The sequence below is a fragment of the Armigeres subalbatus genome, chromosome 2, assembly GCF_024139115.2.
Source record: "Armigeres subalbatus isolate Guangzhou_Male chromosome 2, GZ_Asu_2, whole genome shotgun sequence".
NCBI classification, from domain to species: domain Eukaryota; kingdom Metazoa; phylum Arthropoda; class Insecta; order Diptera; family Culicidae; genus Armigeres; species Armigeres subalbatus.
In genome coordinates this window covers 401,969,428-401,993,383 of record NC_085140.1, presented here as the reverse complement: position 1 = coordinate 401,993,383, position 23,956 = coordinate 401,969,428, and the positions used below count along the sequence as shown (strand labels likewise).

At 37.7% G+C, this 23,956-nt stretch overlaps 1 protein-coding gene across 6 annotated transcripts in view; it reads right to left on the bottom strand.

Moving 5' to 3' along the window:
• The window catches only part of LOC134213299 (uncharacterized), a 139,397-nt gene that overhangs the window by 50,104 nt on the left and 65,337 nt on the right, over nt 1-23,956 (bottom strand). For 2 of the 6 annotated variants that reach the window (XM_062692245.1, XM_062692246.1), the window contains exons 4-5: nt 6,228-6,344; nt 5,160-5,327 (exon numbers count right to left, since the gene is read on the bottom strand). In XM_062692245.1, the coding sequence (XP_062548229.1) occupies nt 5,160-5,327; nt 6,228-6,344 (285 nt within the window). Of the gene's footprint in view, nt 1-5,159; nt 5,328-6,227; nt 6,345-15,117; nt 15,172-16,651; nt 17,254-18,772; nt 19,166-23,956 lie in introns of those variants that run through there. The other 4 variants (XM_062692242.1, XM_062692241.1, XM_062692243.1 and 1 more) reach the window with 4 other exon arrangements.

Here is a 23,956-nt window from a genome sequence, read left to right as displayed (position 1 = left end):
TTTGCTTTCAACTATGGAGTGGAATTTTCCTATCAATTGGAGAGGGTGCGCAGGGTGTGTAGTTTTGAAACTGAAAAACTAAAAAGAATAAAAAACAGAATTTAAATCGACCAAAATAAGATGCGGTAATCTAAAACTAGGACTCTAACAGTCGTTGTAAACGGTAAATGAAAAAGAGAGCATTAAGATGTTTTTCTTCATTACCATCAACAGGGCAACGCGAATTTTACATCGGTGACTCCATCTGTCTGACATGCCCGCATAGATGAGTTGTGTTGCTTGACGAACTGGTGCATAATGAAGCTCATGACATGAAGAACGAGCAGCACAAATCTCGAGGAAGGGTGAAACTATTCGTTAAATTCTTTCATTGCTCCAATTAGCGCAGTAGTGGACCCTTGACCTTGTTGTTTTATTTTTTCTGCACTTAGTTGTTGGATAACTTTGTGTTTACCTTACAGAATGTTAAATATGGAAGCGATCTTCATTCGAATGAAGAAAATATATTTGTAGTTGGGATGTTGTTTTGAAATATTTTCCCGACTATAAGACGACAAATCGATATTTTTACTCAATTTCATTATTATTATTATCTACTTGGGGCCCTCCTTAGCCATGCGGTAAGACGCGCGGCTACAAAGCAAGACCATGCTGAGGGTGGCTGGGTTCTATACTAACTGTGGAAGTGCTTAATGAACACTAAGCTGCGAGGCGGCTCTTTCCCAGTGTGGGGATGTAATGCCAATAAGAAGAAGATTATCTACTTGGGGTGTTCATTTCTTGCATTTAAAACGACGCCTTCATGCGTTTTGAATAGTAATTAGAAAAGTGCATTCAAAAGGTCGAAATAGCACTTTGCATGGTAGATGAAATTGTGGTTTTAGCGCGTTTAATTATTAGTTCGTTCATGTTCGTTCCCGAAATTTTATGTTCATGCTCTTATTTCAATAAATTTCAATCACCGGATCCATTTTTATTAATGAATTATCATTACTCATTACTCAATTCACATTCTCTAGGCTCAATTATTAAACATTTTTGGATCTGCTCAGATTCATGGTCATGAACAAGCTGATTGCTTAGCAAAATTATTTGTTCGTTCTGGTGTATTATGTAATCGTAAAATATTTTCATCAGAACTTAATGAAATAAAATAAAAATATTCCATTGATAATTGGCTATCATTCCACTGTTAAAGGATGTTAATATCATTCTATTTAAAAAAATAGTTTAAAAATATGTGTCAATAGAAGTTTTTTCATTTTTTAATGATCTGTTCACGTTTCATTTCTTATAAAAATATTTTTGAATGAAATCTCATAACTAGAATTTCAAGTTTCCGTACGGGATAGTAAAGGGTGAAAATTTCATTCTATTTTCTATTTTGAAATTTAGTTACCTCTTTTTCAATGAGATTTCGTATTTCGTTTGATATTTTTTAAATTTCTTTCCAGTGCTGAAGAACTGCTCCATGATGTTTTGTGGTGCTAATTTCCTCGAGCCTTATATGCCGAATAAGTCTTTAGAATTAAGTTTTTTCCTGACGGTTTCTTGTAAAAATTAAGAGGTTTTGTGCCAGAAGAGGGTTTGTCTCAAAGGAATAATTCCCTCTCCTAAATGTCCAATGAAAAATAAGTTGGATAAACAATCAATAATAACATACAAGGGAAATTTTGCCGAATATGTTAAACCCGTAATTTAATTACTTTTGGAGTTTTATTACGTATTATGCCAACCAGATTTAAGGCTCTTCCAAACCTAAGAATTTCATCACTAGTCACCGCGACTCTATCGCTGGGTCGCTGCATGCAGTATTCCATTTACGCTTCCATACCAACGGCGACAGAATTGCAGTCGCTAAGCGACGGCGACTGTCGCATCGTCTTTGTTAGGGAGAACTATTAGGGGCCCTCCAAGCACACGCGACACGACTGTTGGCATTGCTTGGCGACTGCGATTATGTCGCCATTGGTATGGAAGCGCGGTAACAGTCGCGTTGCGTGTGTTTGGGAAAACCTTTTAATATGTTCATTGTACAATCGACTCTCTACATCTCGATCTCTCCCCCTATGTCGATGGTTTTCGTGGTTTCTTCATTCTACACACATTTTTGCTTTCTGCATCTCGATAACCTCCTTATCATGATGTGTTCTGGTCATATTTTGTCCAAGATTTACTCTCCCTATGTCGATATATTCATATTCCTAGGCTACTAGACCATCCTTGGAAAATAACAAAACAATCAAAAACAAGGATTGACATATGCTTTGTTGTAGTTTTTCATAGCAACGAGCATTTTGGAATCTAGTAGCAATGAATCGACTGCTTTGAGTGTGCTTACAGCGGCACGTTGGGACCCTAGTAACATTTTGGTTTTATACTGGTTTTATAACACTCTTGTAGAGTAAATTATGGTCTTCAAGAGCGTTATAAAACTTAAAATGTTACTTGGGGAGTTAACTTTCTGAAATTAGTATGGCGGAAGGCATCTAAGGTTCGATTTCTCAAAATTAAGCACCTCAATCGAAAAAATATTTGGTTGGCGTAGTAGCGGACACCATCCTTCATAACCGTTATCAAATAGTTTTTCATGAAATGTTCCTTATTTTGAGAAAACTCGCGTTAGATGTCTTTCGCCAAACAAATATATGGCGGTTAACTCATGCTGGCTATTTGCGCATATACGATAACGCCTGGATGTGGAAGCGGTGGGTAGAAAATCAGCCACTGCCAATAATTCATTTCAATGCGTCTTCCATTATTTGATCTCTCTCATCTCTATGTTCCTATTAATGTCGAGATGTAGATAGTCGACTGTAGTATAAGCATACAAGCATATGGAGATGCATGGTACATTGTTCGACCTACTCCTTATGACTAAACTGTTTGTACCTGGGAGGAAGCTCTCGATAATACACATCAAATTAAATAAATACTGTTGTCGGACAACAAGAAAAAACAATCATCGCAGGCGCCATCTGAATCGACCAGACTTTATCTACGTGTCATTTTCGTTTTATTAGCCTTAGGTATTGTGACTTGCAACAAAATGAAAACTTTTGTGATCATTTTTCAAGGCTCTCATAGATGTGTAGAATTTATCCGCTGTACAAATAGCACGGGCTATCAAAGCATTCACCGCCAGAATTTACCACGTGGTGGCCGAATATTAAAAAAAAATCAAAACGACGTTTTTTTTTCTGGAGGTATGTTTTTCTTGGGCGACTACTATCTGGCGCTTATTTTTCGTTGAAACTAAAAATAAGCGGCACAATTATTAATTTGACATGAGTTTAGTTTTCGGCTTGCTCCGGAATCTAAATAAATTGTACCTTGCATTTTCAGAGGTAGCAATGAATCACATACAGTGGCTGGTTTCCTACCCGCCGCTGCCAGCATCCAGGCGCTATCGTATATGTAAAAATAGCCAGCATGAGTTAACCACCTGAAGTTTGTATGGCGAAAGACATCTAACGCGGGTTTTCTCAACAGTAGGAACTTTTCACGAAAAACTATTTGGTACCAGTTTTGTAGGAAGGTGTCTGCTACTATGCCTACCAAATATTTTTTCGACTAAGACGATTATTTTCGAGATATTGAACATTAGATGCCTTTCGCCATACTGATTTCTAAAAGTTAACTCCTAGTGTGCTGCTCAAAGTAGGCGATTCATTTCAACAACAGCAAAGAATAACTGTGACCTTTTGATTTCAGCGTTGCTGTGTCACAGCAAGCGTAGAATTAAAAGATGACAGCTGCTCGTTGCCTTAATATTGAAAGTGGGTGGAACTAAATTCGTCATTAACAAAACTATTTTTTGATACTGTATCTTCCTCCCATGTTTCTACGTTTATACTTACAAGCATTGATAGGAAGATTCAAATGGTACGTCACGCAAAAAGTAGGTATTAAACCCTCTTCGTCTAGTTTTTTGTATTAGAAACCCCTTCCCCTCTAAAAGGTAACGTACTTTATGGCTGGCCCCAAAGTTTCATAATATCCTGCTTACCACTGATTGCTACACAATTTCATCAAGTAACGATCTAAAAACGACCTGACTAGAGGTCAAGGCCTACTTGAAGTTGCACAGGGGTGATGAGGAAAAACGCAAGATTTATTTTTGCTTTGTATAGTAGAACATGGTTTCTAACTCAACATACTATATTTTCGCTTATATCTCGATAGTTCAAGTATTAAATTAAAGCTAGAAAAAAAAAGACGCTATGAAAAAATTGTACAGTTATATGCGTATGACATTGTCTCTAAAAATTTGCTCTTTGTTAAGTTAGAGTGATACCAAATATGACTAAAAAGTCGGTTGAAACTGTTTTTTTTTTCTTCAAGCTTCCAAGTCACAATAATCATCAAACAGCGTACTCAAACTTTATCCAGATCTTTTTAAAAAATCGGGAATGCAGGAATAAAATATACTTCCCCCCTCCTTTCATAAAATGTAGTTCCCGAAAAGCGCCTGGAAGACACCAATCGCATAATAAAGGTACTATTAATTAAACGCTCTTTAAATATAATTTTAGACAGATTGGGGAGATTCGTTTGCATTCGTTGTAAAGTAAACCTCATTATTTTATTAGCAATGTTAGTATTGTCTAAACAAATTAAAACGAGGCAGTAACGTTTTTCTTCCTATACTTGCTACTCTGAATCGGGTACAATACATCCAGACCATCTTATTGCTCCTTCCAGTTATCGTCTAAGCAGTTGCTGGCATAATCTGCTAGCTATTCTAAGTATAATGTAAAACTAAAATGAATTAAATTGATTGTCAACTATGAAATTGGAAACAGCTAATTATTCAGGAATAAAAAAATTAATCTGCTATTGAGGAAAAAGTTAACCGGAAAAGGAAATTATACAGAACCAATTAAATTAAAATGAAAAATCATGGCAGCGAAGTAGAACGATAGGTATTTGTTCGAACAGAAACTAGCAATAATGAAAAGGAAGTATTTTTCAAATTAGGAAGTGTAAAGTGTGAATTACATCCAAATGCAGCATATACGTAACATTAACCAACAATAAAGTAAACTGTCATAAAGGTACACTACATAATATGTATGTTTTATATTATACGTGAAAGAGCGATGCGAGAGAGCTATATTGATACGAGTGTTCTTAGAAAGGGGTGTTGGAATAGAAACCTTGTCGGCGAATCATTGTCTTTGGCGGACGAGCTGGTCCCTTCCTGGAGCAGACTTCTGCTGAACAGCAACTTGGCCAGCGAGTCCAGTTTGGCGCTAACCAACGGTGAACGTTCGGAGTGTTCCGATTCCGAGTTGTTGTCGTGGTCCGAGCTGACTGAGCGGCCTCTGTGGAAAGCGGAAGAGTGTTGAGAAAAAAGGAGTTAGTTGGCGGAATTATTTGGAACTATTGCAATGTCTAGAATAATGTTTGTATTAGTAAATCGCGATTTACAAATGGTTGCTCAAACTGCAATTTGTGATGTATATCAATCGTGGAATCGTTTGTTTACCATTTAGCCATTGGGAGTTTTTAAATACACAGGGTTCTGTTTTTATACGATTTTTTCGCTCGCATTTTTGATCGTGTGACTTCAATTTACCACCAAAATCTTCGCAACATATTTGAAAAAATCCTGAATAAATCAAAGAAAAATCACATGATTATTAATATGCGCTAAACATTTAGGAGAAGTGGAAAATTGAGAAAATGTAAATCGTGTAAAAACAGAATCCAGTGTATTTGATAGTTTTAGACAATCAGCCCATCTAAGCATCCTAGAACATTTATTACTACCGAACTACTGGGTGTCCAATGAAAGGCTGAGACACATAAAGCTGAACTCGAAAAGTCAGAAAGCTGAAACGAATCAGAAGTCTGAAATGTAGAAGGCTTTAAAGTATCGAAAGAATAGTTCGAATTATTTTTTATTTGTGCGTTGCTATTGTGCTCCTAATGTCAAATGAGGCATGTAGCATTCAAATCTCTTTTCAGCCTTTAAAGATTTCAGCGTTTTGTTATTTCAGCCTTTCATGTTTAGCCTTATGAGTTTTCAGTCTTATAATGATGGCCCGAATTACTTGGTTTTTAGTAGATGGTTTGTTTCAGTTGGTTTATGTACAAAATGATGTACAAAAAAATCAAGATGTTAGGATGGAATGCGGCCGAGCTACAGACGTCAGCTGCCTAAATGGCCTGTTCTCCCAATACAAAATGATATCTTATTGTTTCTTATGAATAAATCTCACCTGAAAAGCATTCGTTTGCTTGCCGCCGTTGCAGTCGGCACTTCCGTTCGAGGTTCATTGAACTCGGCTGCTGACTGAGCCCGTCGCATTTTCCTTTTCTTGCGACGGTAACTGGATCTGCAAGTGGTAAACGAAAAACTATAATCTCCGCAACAACATATGATATGTTTTTGAATTTCAAGAAGGTATGCAAATGTTCAAATGTACATGTAAGTGAATCATATGCTGGGCAAACTACATGTGTGCACGTACCACAAATGTTGGTTGCAATTTTTTGTGACTACATTTTCCTATAATTGTATAATTGTCAAGAATAGGGCCGAACAGAAGTTTTACTTTAGCAATGACCAATATTTGGGAATTATAATATAAAATATAAAATACGGAAAATCATGCGAAATTTCTTTGGAATTTCCTTAACAAGGATTTTTTTTAATTCCATGGGAAATTATTATAAAATTCCATTAGAAATATTTTGAAATGTCCACTTTATTTCTAAAATTCTTCAGAGTTTCCACGGGAAAGTCTTATTACCCCAACAGACGAAAATAGCTCAATAATATCAAATATGTGATAAAAAATCAGACAAAAATATCACTAAAATATCATTTGTAAGAAGTGATCAATATCATGTGCTAATGACTTGTTCTTATCCATACCATATCTTGATATTTGAATGATATTTCGGTGCAAATTATTGATATTATTGCTTTTTCCTTTATCTTTTATATCAATCAAGTCCATATCATGTTTTGTTATTCTGTTCATGGCTTCTGCCCGGGTATTGTTTAATGAAAGCTTTTTGGAATTCCAACGAGATATTTTATAAAACGTTCAAGGAAATCTACGGAATTTTTACAAAGAATTCTTTGGAGTAGCAATGGGAAGGTTTAGGATTATCAATAGAAATCACAGGAGACGAGACCCGGAAAAGTCTACGTGAGTCTACTAGGGGGAGGGGGTTTAAAAATGTGAAAATATGGTTTATGAGCAACCCCTTGTTGTGATTTTGCAGAACCCTGACCATTTATAAACTTGACCAATAGGAACGTTTCACTGGTTGCGTTCTATTTAAAATTTAGATATTAGAATCTATTGTTGTACTGTCAAAATTTGGAGTAGACCGCAAATAATTAAAAACGACCTAATAAAGTATCACATAAAATATTTTTTTCTAAAGCGTTAAAAAAATTAAGTTGTGCTACATTAAAACGCCATATTTTTTGAGTGCTTCCTCCTTCCTTCTAAAGTAATATTTCTTGATTAAATGAAATGTAACCTAGGATGTGACTGATACTAATAATATCAAAATTTAAGTTCAACTTCAAAAAATGTCATATTACGAAAATACCATATTTGCGGATGAAATAGTAGAGAAACAATTTACATACTGTTGCACGACAGTAAAATTGATTTACAATGAGAAATGAGAAAGGGAGATCAAGTCTACCCACCAGTTTCACCTAGAGAGTCCAGCCATTATAAAATCGTTTGTATACATATCTAATTGGACTATGGCTCATCATCTCACAGAACGTACGAAGGAAGGTTTTGCAGCCAGAACCGTCCTCTAAAACTACTAGGGCTGAGTCTCATTTTCCGAATTAAACTCAGAACAAATTTACATAAAAGTGATGGATAAATAATCTCCGCATAACCCTGCTCACAGAGCAAGACTACTTTTGGTGGACATCGAATTGTCTCTAGCAACACAATTTAGACCGATTTGGTGACATTAATTCATAAATGACTAAATTTTGTTATATATGTGCAACGAAAACTTGTTTACAATATATATGCTGCTCGGGGTTTTCGACAGATGTTCTTTTGCTCTTATTGATTGAGCATCTGCGATTCTTATGACCGGGAGTTTTTTTTTATTTTCGAACATGCACTTTTAAGGAAGTCTGCTTCTATTCGAGGTGAAACGGCCTGTCCATCCTTTATACGGGATAAAACAAATCTCCTCAATGAGACAAAACAAAATTTGCTCTTATCCGAGACAAATAACCCCCAAACTCTTGATTAAAAAAAAAACGGAATGTCACGCTTATGTTCAATTTGAATTTAATTATGTGATGCAGCCCGAACAGAGCCCAAAATTATTACCAAACTCCCATTAAGAAAGTGTCTTGAATCAGACTCTTGACTAAAGAGTCAGACTCTTCACTAAAGATGATCAATCAGCGAGTGGCATAAAGTCGTTGTCATAACGCCGTTTCGCATGAGGGATGTTTGGCATAATGTCGTTTGGCATAATGGTCGTTTCGCATAATATCTGTTTAGCATAATGATCATTTAGCATAATGCATAATACGTTCAATTATTTACAATTATTGGCGCTTGAACATTACGAGAGAGATGCTTTAAATTGTTTTGTTTTTAATTAAAGATTGTATCAACTCACTGCTCGAAGAAACATTGGTAGACTTCATGAAATTGTTATTATCTGCCTTTTCCACTTAACTTCTTTTTACCTCTGGGTCATTAGCAAGATCGTCGTTGACTAAGACAAACTGCAAAAGACGGAAACTCGAATAGCAAAATTATAAGTGCTCGAGAGCAAACAATATTTTATTAGAATTTTTACAATGATATGGAAATGCATGAAAGTATAGATTTGATAGTTCCGTTATGATACGGCAGGCATGGAGAATGTTTTATAGAAGTGTATTTCAAAAGCGAGCGGAGGGCAATATTTGTGATGATAATAGTGATGATATAGAATTTTTTGCAGGAGATATAATCATCTCTTTAAAAGCACACCTTGTCGTGCATAAGTCTAAAAAAGTATACGCTTTCTTCTTCTATTGATAAATTTTCCCGGCATATGACAAAGGAAGATACGATTCCTTTTTTTAAATAATGCATTTGCCCGAAATAACACAAGGGGAATAAATATGTATGGTTCTTATTTTCAATGTTCATTCATTCAGTTCAAGGAAAGGGAAGATATAATTCCTTCTTTCAAAGCATGCATTTGCCCGTCAGAAGGCGAAAGACGATATGGTTCCTGCTTTCAATTCATGGATTTGATCGGTTAAAGGTAAGGAAGAATTGATTCCTTCTTTCAAAGGATGCATTTTACCGTCAGACGGCAAGAGAAGATATGATTCCTTCTTTCAAAGGATGCATTTGCCCGGCAGATGGCAAAAGACGATATGGTTTCTTCTTCTAATTTCAGGATTTTGTTCGGTTTAAGGAGAGGTAAAATATGATCCCTTCCTTCTAAGCATGGCAGAAGGTCCAGCAGAAGGCAAAATATGATAAAGTACCTATAAAGTATAAAGCATTTGCTAGGTTATAGTTCCTTTATTCAATTCAGGTAGTTGCTCGGTTTAATGCAAAGGAATATATGATCCTTTCTTTCAAAGGATGCATTTTCCCGACAGCAGACAAAAGATGATATGGTTTCTTCTTTCAATTCAAGCATTTGCTTGATTCATTGCAAGGGAAGATATGGTCTCTTCTTTCGAAGAATGTTTCTTTCCAGCAGACGACAAGAGAAGATATTTTCCTTTCATTAAAAAAATGCATTTGCTCGGCAGAAGGCAAGAGAGGATATGGATCCTTATTCCAATTCGGGCATTTGCTGGGCTTAGGGTGAGGGAAGATTTGATATGAACCTTCTTGCAAAAGATGCATTTGCCGGGCAGACGGCAAGAGACGATATGGTTCCTTTTTTCAATTTAGACATTCGCTCGGTTTACGGAACGGGAAGTAATGATTCCTTCTTACGAAAGATGCATTTGTCTAGCAGAAGCCAGAGAGACTATGACCCCTTCTTTCAGTTCAAGCATTTGCCCCGTTCAATTCCTTTTTTAAAAGGATGCATTTACTACGTTTAAGGCAAGCGAAAATATAATCCATTCTTCAAAGTGAATTTTTTGCAACAATCCTCTTCCAAAAACATTTTTCCTCTCTTTATTTTTTAAATTTTAAATGATACATAAGTTCTGTATAGGAAAAGAACATATGGCATGATAGAAGGCCTGGAGATCCATAATATTATATACCAATATACTCAGCTTGACAAAGAGAAGAGAAGTCTGCATGTATGAGCATTTTGGGAGAGCGCGAAAAAGAGATTTCATTTTTTTAAAATACATTTCATTACGCATGAGAAAATATGAATTCCTTTTCTAATAATAGTGAGAAATGGGCAAGTTTTCTGGCATACTCTTACATGAAAACAAAACTAACCATTTATGCCAAATTAATTTAAGAGTCAGTTCGCGAGAAGCGCGACCCCCTCTTGTATCGATATTCTCCGATTTCAATGAAATTTTCAGAGTTTGTTCATATATGTAAATAAAGACATTTTGCAAATTTTCAGATTTTTTCATCTACACTCATGAACTATGTAAAATGTAGATCGCGTATTTAATTAATTAAAAGATTACCAAGCAAAACTGATTTATTTTTGGTTTAATCTACACCATCTGAAAGTGCTTCAGTACCTTAACAAGACTGTGTAGTTAATGTGTAAAAAAATGCTTTGAATACCAACCTTTTTCTCCTAAAATCTTTTTTAACCTTATATGAACATATTTCCAACCAACCATCCAAGGTGTGGTTTGATAAGAAGTATTACTTGGGTAATAACAGCTTGCAATACTTTTTGAAAAATCTATCTATTGCTTTTTTCACCGAGGAATAGACTACTGCATTGAAGTACCAAAACAAATGTTCACACTTCCGAATGGATGGAAACTAGCTGAAGCATTGGATTGTGCTTTACATCGTTCTTGAATCATCCTTCTTGTCACCCACATGTGGAAGAACTAGTGATAATATATTTTGGTGGGACAATATTTTTGAACGGGAGTTCAAGACGGCGCTAAGTTTACAATTCCTCTGCCGCAATATTATATGAAAAACATGACTAGATGACCAGTTGACGTTATTTTTTTGAGATTGAGAGATTGTGAAGTATTTATTTAATTGTTTACTGACAAAAAATCATAAAAATACTACGCTTGGATGAATTTTGAAGCAAACTAGCAAAATCTCTAGATCAAATCATTCTGAAGATCGGTGCTATATTTAGTTCTATAGATGTCAGTTGTGTCCGAATAATCAGATCTAAGAAGTGCGGTTACGATAATCATATTTGGAACTGCATTTTACCCCTCTCTCCCCATCCTAATATTTTGCCAAATAGTTTAATCTACATATAGGAATAACCTTGTCAGTTTCAGCCAGATCCTCAAACATCGATTAAAATGGAGTCACGATTCTTAAAAACTGGCTTACAAACAAACTGTTTGCAGAAACTTATAATTTAATTGATTGTTCTTCAGTTGGCGCACTGAAATAAGTTTGAATAAGTTTTCAAGTTGGAATGGAAATACGTCATGTTTTTATACTAATGTATATTCTGCTTGAGCTCACATACACAAATTTATTAATTTTCGACATTTTATTTTTACAGGACTATTTTACCGCACTCTCCCTAAGGGAAAACCCTGATTTTTTACTTCTACATAGATAAAAAAAACTCTGACAGTTTTAACCAGATCGGAAAATATCAACATAAGCAGGGTCGAAATTTGTGCGAACTTTCTTTCAAATAAACAGTGCTTCAGAAAATTGCGATTTTGAATTATATATGGGATGAAAGCTCTTTTTTCATTGCCATACGGATTTAGTTTTTTATTCTAGATCTGTTGGTGAAAAATATTCCCTTCGCAAAAACGACATTTTTTAATCTAAAAAGCCCATTTTCTCCTGAAGTAAATAATTTTATAACCATATTAATCACTTGATATAAAGTACCAATTGAGTAGAAAAGGCGTACAAAATTTAAACAAAATTGGTTAGTCACCGCCAAAGTTATTGCAATTTTTTTGATTTTGGCAATTTTTTTACATTATTTTTTGAAGGTCCGTTTTACTCCACTTCCCCTCAATGAAAAAACCAGAAAATTTGCAAAATGTCTTCTATATGAACAAACCCTGAAAATTTCATCCAAATCGGAGAACATCGCTGCAACGTCCCTTGCAGAAATCGCTCTCAATAGATAACGAACAACGATAAAAGGGAGGCAAAAACTGTCCCGAATCATAACAAGCCATGATAACAAATTTATCAAACTTGTATACAAGTGCGAAAAAACAGAATCGGATAGGCAGCCTCCACAGAAAAATGGTGATTCTCGCTTTGTTTTTGCTCCTTTCGTGTTGGTTACTGCACAGCTGTGTAGAACAAGTTGAAATGCATCATCAGAGCCAGTGCTCCCCACATTTGGAGCTTTCTAAAAGAAATTTATCATGGGGTATAGCCTCCCGAATCAGTTCTCTATCATGACAGCTGGCGAAAAAAGTCTCTCGCGGTATGCTACATATCGTATATGTAAACAGAGATGATAAGTGAGAGACTTGTTCTTTCTCTTTAGGATTCAATCCCTGCTCTTAATACTGATTTATCTTGCTGGTAGGTGTGTCAACATTTGGAATGTTCCCGTTTTCACAGGAAGCTTCTTTATTAATTTGTCATGCCGCACAATCCTGTTTTTAATTATCATGTATTGCCCATATGGTGGATACAACGTAACTGAATGGCTCGACAAATCTTACTTATTATTCAGAAAGCACAAATAAGAATTATGCCTTATGACCTTTTGCAAAACGACCATTATGCCAAACGGGGTAGAATGCGACAATTCACCCTTGCGCATTGCTCTTCAATGATTAGACATTGGGGTGGACCACACTTATATGGTTTTCACGAGCCTCTTCGTAATAATTTAAAGACTATACGTGTTCCTGATGAGTGGCATTGAATGACTACAGCACGACCTAGAGCAATAAAAAGTGGATGGGATGTATTTTTCCATATATTCAGTAAATTTTTCCCATTTGAGCTTCATGCTCGTTGAGCATCCACTTGGATTCGAAAGATCTGGCTGAAATTTTTACAGTAGCTTCATGGAGCAAAACACGTCACAACAAAATTATTTTGATTTTTTTTCATATATGTATTGAACAATCTGTATAATTATTCATAATGTTGTAGATAAATATTAAGTATTATCACCTAAGATAGCTAATTGCAATATTTTAAGATTTCAGTAAACTGGCAGAAAACGTTTGTTTATTTATAAACCTTTTTAGTCACAATGGGTTGATGGACCAATGCACCATGCGTCTCCACCATGCTTGTCTGCGTACATGGTGAACTTGTTAGAAGCATGTTGGCATAAAAGTAGTATATCTCCAATAGTAATGAAATTACGAGAACTTTTGCTACAACTTTTGTGAAGATAAAAACCTTAAATGTTAAAAATGGGATTTATTTTTTAATCTCACCTTTAGGGAGATAAATTATTAAGCTGAATACCTCCAAAGAAATGCAATAACTTACTGATTTAATAATCATTACGCTGAATTGCATAATAAGGGTCCCAACAAAAACTTTTTAAATGTGATTTGTTGCTGTGTCGTTGCCTTCAAATTGTTTCACGTTCAAAAATAGTTCTATTAATCAGTGGCGTATTTTTGTAGGAAATTTATGCAAATTTTTATGCCCTTTTGGCATTAATATGTATTTGTTCATTCAAGTGAGCAGCCGCCAAGTATGAAGATCTTTTACGTTGCCCTAATGTACCCTAGCGGTGCTCAGGACACATGAGTGAGGGAGTGTTCATTAGGGCAGTTTACATTTCAAAAATGTTCGAAAATTCCAACTCCCATATATCTATTAGCATCATTTTGATAATATAGGAGTCCTGGCAAAATTTCAGGCAATTCGGTGGCCATTTAGGGGTGGCGCGAAGTCAATTTATGTTTATATGGAAATTTGTATGGGAAAAACATAGAATTTATTCAAATCCCCCTACAACTCTTAAATCGTGATGAATTCAAATAAACATCCCCAACCTCAATTTTTGGGATCTATTTGAGCTCAACCAGTGGGTAACTCATTAATTTTGATTTATATTTCCACTGCTACGTTGAGGCTAATTACACCATTTTAGCCATTTATCTCATATTCACATTGTTAATAGAACCGTTCAATCCACTCATAACTAATAAGTTATCCGGAGGCCTCATTTATATAGATTCCAAAAAGGGAGGCTGGGGATGTTTATTTGAATTCATCACGATTTGACAGTTGTAGGGAGACTTGAATAAATTTCAAGTTTTTCCCATACAAATTTCCATATAAACATAAATTGACTTCGCGCCACCCCTAAATGGTCACCGAATTGCCTGAAATTTTGCCAGGACTCCATATTATCAAAATGATGTTAATGTCTATTGGTATTTGGTATTGTTGGGAGTTGGTATTTTCGAACATTTTTGAAATGTGAACTGCCCTAGTGTTCATTCTACTAAGTAGTTTCTGCAATGCAGAAAATTGTATTTATTTACCATATTCAATCATTTCTACATCTGCTATTTGTGTTCCTCTTTGCATATTGGAGTGTATGCTTGGTAAAGATAAGTATTGCAAATAAAATAATTATAGCATATGTGTGGCAATTAAACAAAACGACAATGGCTTTAAAAAATGGAGAAATAAATCATAAGGTCTGATTACATGTAGATTGCGTGCTGTGCAAGCTTGTGAGCAAAAAAGCACACATTTCAAGCAGAATGGGAAGCTAAGAAACTATAGTCCCCTGTTTGCTTTCATAATTTGCTTTTAGTTGTTGGGCTGCATGTGAAAATACCCTGCAGGAAATATAGTAGTCAGAATGAGCATTGGACTACTGTTAAACTTTAGTTAGTTGTGCTTCATTACTTTGATTAGGCGTAGGTGCTATGCTTGGTTTATTATGTCCGAATGTGATGATCATACTAAGCGTGCACTTTGAATGCAGGTGCGTCTCGAAGAGCAAGTGCAACTGTGTACAAAAATCAGACTAAACTCCACTCCTACTCACCGACGCATACAGTGGATTGGGTGGAAGTCATCAAGCTCCATACAACTCCATTCCCTGTGAAAAAAATTACAACGATAACAATTTGTAACGAAGGAATAACACCCAGAAAATGTCAGCGTGTAGGTGGAGGAAACATTCGTGCTCTTGGTTTTTGCGTGCCCGATGGTCATAGACTTGTGCAAGGGATTCATCGGATAACCTAAAATTCACTCGCATAGTTAATTGAATCATTTGTGTGAGAAACTGCAAAAAAGAAGAGAAACTTTTTTTTTCGTATTTTTTGCCAGAATACGTATTTTTGGACGAGGATTCAGAATATATAAAAACCTCATTTTGGCCAAAAATGTTACATATGCAGTTTCTCAAACAAACGGTTCAATTGGTATTTCAATGAATACAACATTGAAGGGAAGTTCGTTTGCCATAAACTTTAGACTTCTAAGTATTCAAAATTAAGTTGCAATCTGAGTCATTATTTTCAAGATTTCTTCTGTGCTTTGCGCGCTTTTTATCTATGATCATATATTTGAAAGCTCCAAATAACTGAACACATATTTATTTTGGTAAACAATAACATATTACTTTTACATTCATCTTACATAAATACACTGTGCATCACTGCAAAAATAAATTTCGTATTTTTTTAGAAGGATGCACAAATATCTGCAAAGAAAAACAAGGCAACAGCAGAAACCACTTTCTCATCATTATTGTGTTGCACTAAGCGTAGAATATGACTTTTAGTTGTGTTGATTAACTAATTATTGAGATTTACATGAGAGTAAGAGGTATATCTCGAAAGTAAATGCCCGATAAACTGTAGAATGGTGGACCGTGGTTGAGAAAAGGTGCCATATGGACAACATATTTCACTTGAAATCATACAATATGGGTATCTATTGCCCAAGTTTGACGAATAGAACTCGAAAATAGATGTTTGATGCAATTTGAAACCAAAGAAGGCGATTTGAGAATTAAGATATGTCTGTCGTATATGCAAATTATTTGAACTGAAACTATGCAACACTGGTGCCTGCTGTCTATATATCGGGTACTTTGAATAGAACTCGAATCTATGTCCGACGTCATGTTGAAATGCAAAAAGGTGGACTACAATTCAATATGGCGGACATATGGACTGATTATCTTGACCGGTTACGGTTTTCCATCTTAGATTTGGAAGTAGTGTCGGACATAGATTTGTTCGCACATACATACACGCAAATACAGACATCACATCAATTCGTCGACCAGAGTCAATTGATATATGACAGTCGATCCGCGAGCCTCAAAAGTTTGTTTTTGAATTGCACATATAGCCTTCTTGTTATTGCTACACTTTAGTGGACGAGAAAGGCAAAAACATTCTCGTTGAAAAAATATTTATGAAATAAGAAGATTGCTAATGATTCATAAGTTTACTTCATGTTGGTGTAGTAGCAAACGAATGCGAATTTAATCCAAATTTAAGTTGTGCGTGATTATCGAAATTTTCTAATCTTACCAAGCATTAGCCTCCTGCTGGGGCACTTACCTTGATGGGCGCTCCTGACAAAACCGATCGTGGCCGGTGGTTTCCAAGACGCGAGCTTCCTTCTCTTCGGCACCGTTGCGCTTGTTAATCGACGAGTATAGGTTAAACATTTTGAGTTTGGTTTTTACGTTAGAAACATCACAAACACGAACGATAATTTTACGACCGCTTTTGATAACGGTATTGATTGTCTTATACAGTGAGAACGATACCGCCGTGGGGTTACCGCCGGTCGTCGTGGTTGCAGTGGTCGCGGTAGTGGCGGTCGTCGAGCAAGTCGTTTGAGGATTAGCGCCCAGGGTCAAACTATTGCTGCGCGGTAGCTTGCCAGGGGGTAGCGGTGGAAGTGCAGCCAGCGGATTAGATACGACTGGTTGATGTACGTTGGGCACCGGCCGGTCAATGCTTGCGTAGGTGACCACCGGCGACAGGATTGGTTCCGTTGCACTATTTGAGATGGGTGCAGGCGTTGTTGGTTCAACAGTTTTGGGGACTGATGACTGTGCTCGCTGATGTTGATGAACTCGCCTCTGCTTAGGTGGCAGTTGTTCCGGATGAGTCTGTTGTGACTGAGATGATTGATGATGTTTGTTCGTTGTATCCTATGCGTGAGAGGGGTATTAGAGGTATTTGATACAGAACAACGCCATGATGAGGTTCAGGTTCAGTGTGCAAGAGTGACCAACTTTATGTTTGTGAGTAAGGACCTAGAGCGTGGGACTAGGTTGATGCACGGTTGGCTTTACGGAGCTGAGGAAATATGTGCGCTAAAGACCGAGCGATTATCGAATTATAAACTAATTTATCATATTTTTAGACTGACAGAATCCTATTAGGCAAACATAGGTATAAAAGGTGGAATTAAGATATCTCTTTGTTTTCATCTTTTTAATCATCTGATTAATACATATATGGGTCAGACAATATTAAGTGAACGAACCACTTGTAATCGATTTCATCGATTCGTATCGGAAGGTTTATATTTTTGGTTATGTCCGGCAGTTCTACTAGATGAAAGTGCGCATTATCGTTTACTCCTGCAGAATCAAATTAGAAAATGATTCGAATGAGTCGGATTCGTCCAATAGTATCGATCGTTCATAAACAGGAATACGAATGTAATTCTACAAATAACTTTCTGTGCACAATGACAAGAAACATAAACAGGAATACGAATGTAATTCTATAAATAACTTTCTGTGCACAATGACAAGAAACTTTTTAGGAAATTAATAGATTTTAAGTTTTTCCAACAGTTTTGTTTTTCGTTAAAGAAATAAAATTGCATTTTTCTGCAAACGTACTGTGGATTTTGCATAAAAAACTCAAATTCTCAATGTTTACAATACAGAGTTTTTAATGCTATATGAGCAACAAAAAAAAAAAGAAAGTGAGTCGTAAATCGATGCATCATTTGTTGGTTCAGTTTACAGATATTGTATATTACTAGAAATGGAGGTTGGATTTGAACATTTTAAATAATCACGATTTTATAGTATTTTTTGTCTCACAATTGTTTACATGAATAAGATAATTTACTTCGCACAATCAAATTGTCTCAATTTCTGCCAAGAAGTTTTCCAGAATGATCAAAAAGATAATAATAGATATATTGGAGTATGAATTTGAACATTTTTGAAATTTAAACTGTCCTAGTCCTAATATTCTAGCAAAAAATAAATAAATTAAAAATAAGTTGACACCAAAACGATGTGATTTCATATGCCTATCTGTGACATACATATATGCCTTTCGTTCACTTTGTATATTGTCATGGATTATTGCATTATTCGCACTCTCGCACAAACAAAAAGCGAACCTCTCATCACGTTCACAGCAATGTGACAAGGGAGGAAAATCGATTCCGTTCACACAGGATTTTAATTTATTTATCGCGCCCACAAATGCACCAGTTGTGTTTCCCGCACATATTCACACACAGCATGTTAAAGTTTCCTATATTGGTAAAAAGTTAGTGTGTGAATGGGGATATATTTCCACGAAATTGAAATCCCATTATTCCTCAGCACCAGTCTGCGAACGATAATCACGTCGCATTTCGCGGGACGAACGGGATCCTTCTCGTTGACGGCAAAATTGGTTTTTAATTTTCCAATTTACCATGCACCAATTGTGAAATCTTCGCTACTCGCTGCAGCTTTTCGCCAAATAAACACTCGTTAAACCTCTCATATTTTCGAGTTCACTTCACTTTACAACTCTTTCGAGCTTCGCTCTACACAACAAAATCTTCCTAATAAATTTCTCTTCCAATTCAATTTTCCGTCTTCCGGCACGACAAGTCATCAATCACACACACAGTTGGTTCCAAGTCAGCTTCTTTTGGGTCCTTTGTTTCTTCCAGCTGCACGCCGCTTACAATGACACAACGAACGAACAAACGCGAATTCACGGTCTCGGTGGAGGAAATTAATTTTGACTCCACTTAGGAGCAGCACGCGCGCGGGAAGTCGTTTTTCCTTAGCCGGCGAAGGATAACGCGCCCGTTTTTGCCTAGCGTTGACGAATGAATGAGGCGCTGGAAAATTATGACCAACTGGCTAACTGACTAACCGACAGCGACCAAGATCTAGGGTGGAGGAAGGGGAGGTTTGAGAAAAAATGTTACGTTCTTCGATGAAAGCATAAAATTTCCATATAAACTACCAATTGTGTTACTATAGTCGAGTCAAGTACGAGACACTGCAATCGACCTTACTGTTTAGGTCGAAATACGTATCTGTCAAGGTACTATCAGGTGGAGAAATCAAATGGAATTGTACAAACTCGTCTTATGACAATTACCAATTGTGCTTTTGATGAATATGTAGAATACGCGAGATAAACAATCGATAGAGTCTATAAACGATTGTCTCTGTTTTTCCTTATTTATTACTTTTTTAACACGTACGTCCCCAACCCCCATTTTACAACAAAACTCAAAATTCAAAACCACGCAGCTCAGCCAATTTCTAACGGATTTTCAAGCAATCTTCTGGAATCGATCACAAAATTCCTATAGTTTTAGGAACCGAGGTCAATTTTTGTGCAATGACCATGGTTTCGGATATATTCCGGGGAGTACTGGGGTTACCTCCCTCCCGGAAAAAATGGTCACATGCAGATCGGCTTCGAAAACCATCTTGCGACATGTCAAACTTCATGATTTTGCAAAACAAGTACACTGGAGTACATTTCGGCGATTTTCGATCGAATTGGCCACCCTCCGGATACTTCCAGGGCCTGGTTCCCTTGGGGAAGTGGCCAATTTTCATTCAATCTTGGAACCCATCTTGCGACATGTCAAACTTCATGATTTTGCAAAACAAGTACACTGGAGTACATTTTGGCGATTTCCGATCGAATTGGCCACCCTTCGGATACTTCCAAGGCCTGGTTCCCTTTGGGAAGTTCCGGAACTATCTCCGGGAATTCCTCTGAAAGTTCCTCCGGAAGTTCCTCCGGAAGTTCCTCCGGAAGTTCCTCCGGAAGTTCCTCCGGAAGTTCCTCCGGAAGTTCCTCCGGAAGTTCCTCCGGAAGTTCCTCCGGAAGTTCCTCCGGAAGTTCCTCCGGAAGTTCCTCCGGAAGTTCCTCCGGAAGTTCCTCCGGAAGTTCCTCCGGAAGTTCCTCCGAAGTTCCTCCGGAAGTTCCTCCGAAGTTCCCTGGAATTCCTCCGAAGTTCCCTGGAATTCCTCGGAAGTTCCCTGGAATTCCTCCGAAGTTCCCCGGGAATTCCTCCGGAAGTTCCTGAATTCCTCCGGAAGTTCCCTGGAATTCCTCCGGAAGTTCCTCGAATTCCTCCGGAAGTTCCCCTGAATTCCTCCGGAAGTTCCGAATTCCTCCGAAGTTCCCCAGGAATTCCTCCGGAAGTTCCTGGAATTCCTCCGGAAGTTCCTGGGAATTCCTCCGAAGTTCCCCAGGAATTCCTCCGGAAGTTCCCTTGGGAGTTCCTCCGGAAGTTCCCGCCTGAATTCCTCCGGAAGTTCCCTTGGGAATTCCTCCGGAAGTTCCCCCGGGAATTCCTCCGGAAGTTCCCCCGGGAATTCCTCCGGAAGTTCCCCCGGGAATTCCTCCTGAAGTTCCCCCGGGAATTCCTCCGGAAGTTCCTCTGTGAAGTCCTGCGGAAGTTCCTCCTGGAATTCCTTCCGAAGTTTTTCCAGTAATTCCCTCGGAAGTTTCTCCAGTAATTCCTCCGGAAGTTCCTCCAGTAATTTCTCCAGAAGTTCCTCCAAGAATTCCCCCGGAAGTTCTTCCGGAAATTCCGGGGGAATTCCTTCGGAAGTCTCTCCAGGATTTCATTTTCGGTAAAAATTCAATCAGCGCACATATCTACCTGGAAGTACCCGGAAGGTGGCCAATTCGATCGAAAATCGCCAAAATTTACTCCAGTGTACTTGTTTTGCAAAATCATGAAGTTTCAATAGATCCAATAGTGAACGAAAATTGGCCACCTCCCCAAGGGAACCAGGCCCTGAAGGTATTCGGAAGGTTGCTTATTCGATCGAAAATCGCCGAAATGTACTCCAGTGTACCTGTTCAGTGAAATCATGAAGTTTGACATGTCGCAAGATGGGTTCCAAGATTGATCGAAAATTGGCCACTTCCCCTAGGGAACCAGGCCCTGGAAGTACCCGGAGAGTGGCCAATTCGATCGAAATTCGCCGAAATGTACTCCAGTGTACTTGTTTAGTGAAATCATGAAGTTTGACATGTCGCAAGATGGGTTCCGAGATTGAACGAAAATTGGCCACTTCCCCAAGGGAACCAGGCCCTGAAAGTATCCGGAGGGTAGCCAATTCGATCGAAAATCGCCGAAATGTACTCCAGTGCACTTGTTTTGTAAAATCATGAAGCTTGACATGTCGTAAGATGGGTTCAAAAATTGAACAAAAACTGGCCGCTTCCCCTAGAGAATCAGATCCTGGAAGTACTCGGAGAGTGGCCAATTCGCTCGAAAATCGCCGAAATGTACTCCAGTGTACTTGTTTTGCCAAATCATGAAGTTTGACATGTCGCAAGGTGGGTTCCAAGGTTGATCGAAAATTGGCCACTTCCCCAAGGGAACCAGACCCTGGAAGTACCCGGAGAGTGGCCAATTCGATCGAAAATCGCCGAAATGTACTCCAGTGTACTTGTTTTGCAAAATCATGAAGTTTGACATGTCGAAAGATGGTTTTCGAAGCCGATCTGCATGTGACCATTTTTTTCCGGGAGGGAGGTAACCCCAGTACTCCCCGGAATATATCGGAAACCGTGGTCATTGCACAAAAATTGACCTCGGTTCCTGAAACTATAGGAATTTTGTGATCGATTCCAGAAGATTTCTTGAAAATCCGTTAGAAATTGACTGAGCTGCGTGGTTTTGAACTTTGAGTTTTGTTGTAAAATGAGGGTTGGGGATGTACGTGTTAACCAAATTTTTATTCTTTGGTTTTTTTTTTCGTATTTCAAAATTGTCAGCCTAATACTAATAAGGCATGAAAATATCCCGTGTTAGAAAAAAAAAATACACATAAAAAAATGGAATTTATACTTTATTATGAATCATTCATTTTGTTGCCGTGAGAACTTTCTGTCGACTTTCGGTTCGGTGTGTGGCTTCTGTTGGGTGGCTTTCTGCTGGTTGGCTTTTGCTACTGTTGACTAGTAGCTACAAAGAATATGGAATTGGAATGAGTTTATGGCAGTGCACATTGTCTGAGTGGAGTATGCTTACTTTGTCCTACGCCGTTGTAATGTAGGCTTTATATAACAAGGATTTAGCATACCAGCGCAGCATATGTAGAGTTTATTTGTTGTAAGTGGTATGTAGAAAAATCGTTTTAGTTATTACTGACACTGGTTTCCAAAAATCAGCTTTTCTGAAGGGGCAGGCTATTATTTTTTGAATATTATTTTTCGCTGATGACATTTAATGTATTGGCACATAACTTTGAGAAGAAGGGGGAAGCCTATATCATACTGAAGAGGGAAGCTAAGTGGATCGGATTGATCATCTGCTCAGCACGTCGGAATCTAAGTACATGAAAGAGAGAGTTTCAAAGGACGAAGATATTAGATAGGTACTCTCAACGGTGGCTACAAACCGTGGTGGTTGATGAGTTTGAGTACTCAATAATTATCGCTAAAAACACCACCAGTAGATGAAATCAGAGGGAATTTACTTTGAGCTTCGCGAGATCTAAGTAATTTAAGATCTTCGTTGTGCCAAGTAAAACTGTATAGCGCTTATCAGACCGCTACATAGTGCTTATTCCCACTGACCCGAATGCTGGATATGCAGATAAAACTCGATACATGGAGGAGGCGAAGGTGAGCACCATAGTTCGCCTTCTCGTGGAACTCATTGGTAACGGTAGCCAGTCCACGCAGAGTGGATGACTAGTAGCTAAATCAAATACGGTAGGACAGAGGTGAGCCATCCCAGGGCTGAAAACCTCAATAATAAATAAAAAAATACGGTTGGAACGCTAAGAGATGCATTAAGGCAAAATGGTTAGTTAGGTCTCAATTTTGGTTCTGGCAGGCTTACGAATATGGAAAATGATTATGGAGTAATGGACCGCATTGACTAAATTGTTGACAGTTGCGACATTTTACATTCTCGCTTGGGCGTAAGTACCCTGAGCACAAAACTAGTTACGATGGTGGAGGACCCGGTCCGCCTTCGTATCAGACCATTTGGGGCGCAACAACGTGTAGGCTATCGGTAGCTGAAGCCAATACGGTATTGAAAGCTGGAAAGCTTAAAGTGTGTTGGTCGAAATGCCCAGTAAGCATGTACCAGTCACCGGTAGTACACTATGTTTTGAAGCTGCTCAGGCCTGGGACAGCAAAGGGACGAACAGGAGTAAGCTTTGCCGTGGGGGCTTCTTTGACCTAGTGGTAAAATGCGCGGGTATAAAGCAAGACCATGCTGAGGGTGGCTGGGTTCGATTCCCGGTGCTGGACTAGAAAATTTTCGGTTTGGAAATTGTCTCGACTTCCCTGGGCATAAAAGTATCATCGTGTTAGCCTCATGATACACAAATGCAAAAATGGTAACTTGGCTTAGAAACTTCGCGGTTAATAACTATGGAAGTGCTGAATGAGCACTAAGGCAATGCCACAGTTCGGGATGTAATGCCATTAAGAAGAAGAAGATGAAGAAAAACGTTCAAACCTAGCTTTTTAACTCTGTTATTAGACGAATTCAAACAATGAACCTTAAGGCAGAGTTGCACTCTAGAAGTCTAGATATCAACACATTTTGAAATTTTGCCTCTGGGATTATTGAAAAATTACTAGAATATCAGGAACATTCTG